This window comes from Centrocercus urophasianus, unplaced genomic scaffold (assembly GCF_019232065.1).
Source record: "Centrocercus urophasianus isolate 14NV4802_14NV808 unplaced genomic scaffold, USGS_Curo_1.0 seq_33, whole genome shotgun sequence".
NCBI lineage: Eukaryota > Metazoa > Chordata > Aves > Galliformes > Phasianidae > Centrocercus > Centrocercus urophasianus.
The window spans coordinates 3,975,251-3,977,229 of NW_024884900.1; the positions used below are offsets into that span (position 1 = coordinate 3,975,251).

Sequence of the window (1,979 nt, forward strand, 5' to 3'; positions counted from 1 at the left end):
CATCCATCCATCCATCCATCCATCCATCCATCCATCCATCCATCCATTCATGCATCCATCCTTGCACCCATCCATCCATCCTTGCACCCATCCATCCATTCATGCATCCATCCATCCTTTCACCCTCCCACCCATCCATCCATCCTTGCACCCATGCATCCACCCATCTGTGCATTGTGCACCCACCCACCTGCCCACCCCTCCCTTCACCCGCAGCCTGGTGCAGCTTCACCTGCTGCCACATCCCCGGCCACAAATCCTGAGGACATCTGAGGGACCCCAGGATCAGGGGCAGTGTGGGGTCTCGGGGCGCTGGAAACCAGCCCAGCCCTGCAGATGGGCTCAGAGTAGCCAAACCTTTCCCCTCCCCATCTCATCAGATCTCATCCCTTTTGATTTGTTCTCCATTCATCGCCCTGCCCGACTTGGTTTCCTTCTTTTTTTCAATTTTAATTTCATTTGATTTCATTCTGTTATGTTTCTCCCCCACCCACCCCCTCCCAGTTTGCAGGACATGGTGGCAAAGTATCAGAAAAGAAAGAGTAAACTGTGAGGACCTCCTCTTTCCTTCTCCCCCATCCCCTAACCCTGCTCACCCCCCTGGGGCCGGGGCCCCTGCATGCTGCTGGCCCAGTTTCGCATGAGCTAACAGCACCTCAGAGTTTGTTTTATGTGCATTTATTTTTAAAGCCCGGATATATTGCAGGGGAGGGAGACGTGCGTGATGGAGCGCAGCTCGTTGCTTTGAATGCAACAAGGAGGATTCCTATATAGGAGCTGTAACAGCCCGTCCCTCTCGGGCTGAGCGTGTGGCCGTGCAGACAGAGCGGCCCTTTAGGATGGCACTGCCCAGCCCATCCCCAGCTGCCATTTAGGATGTGGGAGCCCGGCGGGGTCAGGGGGGGACGCGGTGCTTCGATTTCTGATAGGCGCCGCCATCTCGCTAATGAGAGCAGCGCACGGCCGGCGTGAGCAGAGATTTACACCGGGATGCTCTCAACGTGGAGGAATGGATTTTGCAATGCAGACGGCACCTTCGCGCTAAAGGCGATCAATACGGTTTCCAGCGGCCGTTATAAATTAGATGTTTTAAGGCAGATAGGGCTTTTTTTATGTCCGCCCATAAATCAGGGGCTCTCCGTCACGGTGGGGCCGTAAATCCGTCCGTGCGCCCGCCGTGCCGGAGTCGTTTCTGTTCTGCCTGCTAAACTCCTGTTTACCCAGGGGCATCAACGTAGCTCTGCCTCGCGGTAATTCTGCACTCGGTGGCAGCCTATAAAACGAACCCACTTATTTCCTCTCTGTGAGCTCGGCATCCCCCGTGTTTCTGGAGCCGTGCCCCGCGTGGTTCTCCACCTCGTGGTTGATTTCCTGGCTATAGGGCCGTGCACAGCCAGGGCTGCGCTGAGCCCGGTGGCCCCGCATCCTTCTGGGGGTGGTTTTGGGGCTGTGGGGTCGCAGAGCATGCGGTGTCCTGAGATGGAGTGGGGCAGAGGGACGGGGATGGGTGGCACGATGTCACACGTCCCTGCACCACATCCCAGGTGCTCATCGCTGCCTTTCTCCCACCAGCGACGGTGACTCGGACGTGGACTCAGAGCTGGAGGATCGCGTGGATGGAGTGAAGTCGTGGCTGTCCAAGAACAAAGGCTCCTCCAAAGCGCTCTCAGATGATGGCAGCCTGAAGGGCAGCAGCAGGTGGGTGCAGGGCTGGGTGCTGGCGGCGTGGCTACGGCTGGGCACTGCGCATGGTGTCAGGAAAGGGTGAATCTGGGGAGCAGCTCAGTCTCCACTGGGGACACGTGCCCGAGTGCTGGCACAGCCCCACACACACTTAGGGATATCCCTGCGCCCCTGGCATCCCAGCTCTGTGTGCAGCCTCCTCAAATGGGTAGCAGTGATGGACTCCATCCTTTCTCTCTGGCAGTTCTACCACATCCCTCCATCATCCCACATCCCTCCATCATCCCACATCCCTC

General features: G+C 57.7%; 1 protein-coding gene across 5 annotated transcripts in view; it reads left to right on the forward strand.

Moving 5' to 3' along the window:
* Window positions 1-1,979, forward strand: part of MYO18A (myosin XVIIIA) — a 26,753-nt gene that overhangs the window by 21,447 nt on the left and 3,327 nt on the right. For 3 of the 5 annotated variants that reach the window (XM_042829927.1, XM_042829928.1, XM_042829930.1), the window contains 2 exons: window positions 505-549; window positions 1,573-1,698. In XM_042829927.1, the coding sequence (XP_042685861.1) occupies window positions 505-549; window positions 1,573-1,698 (171 nt within the window). The remainder of the gene's footprint in view (window positions 1-504; window positions 550-1,572; window positions 1,699-1,979) is intronic. The other 2 variants (XM_042829931.1, XM_042829929.1) reach the window with 1 other exon arrangement.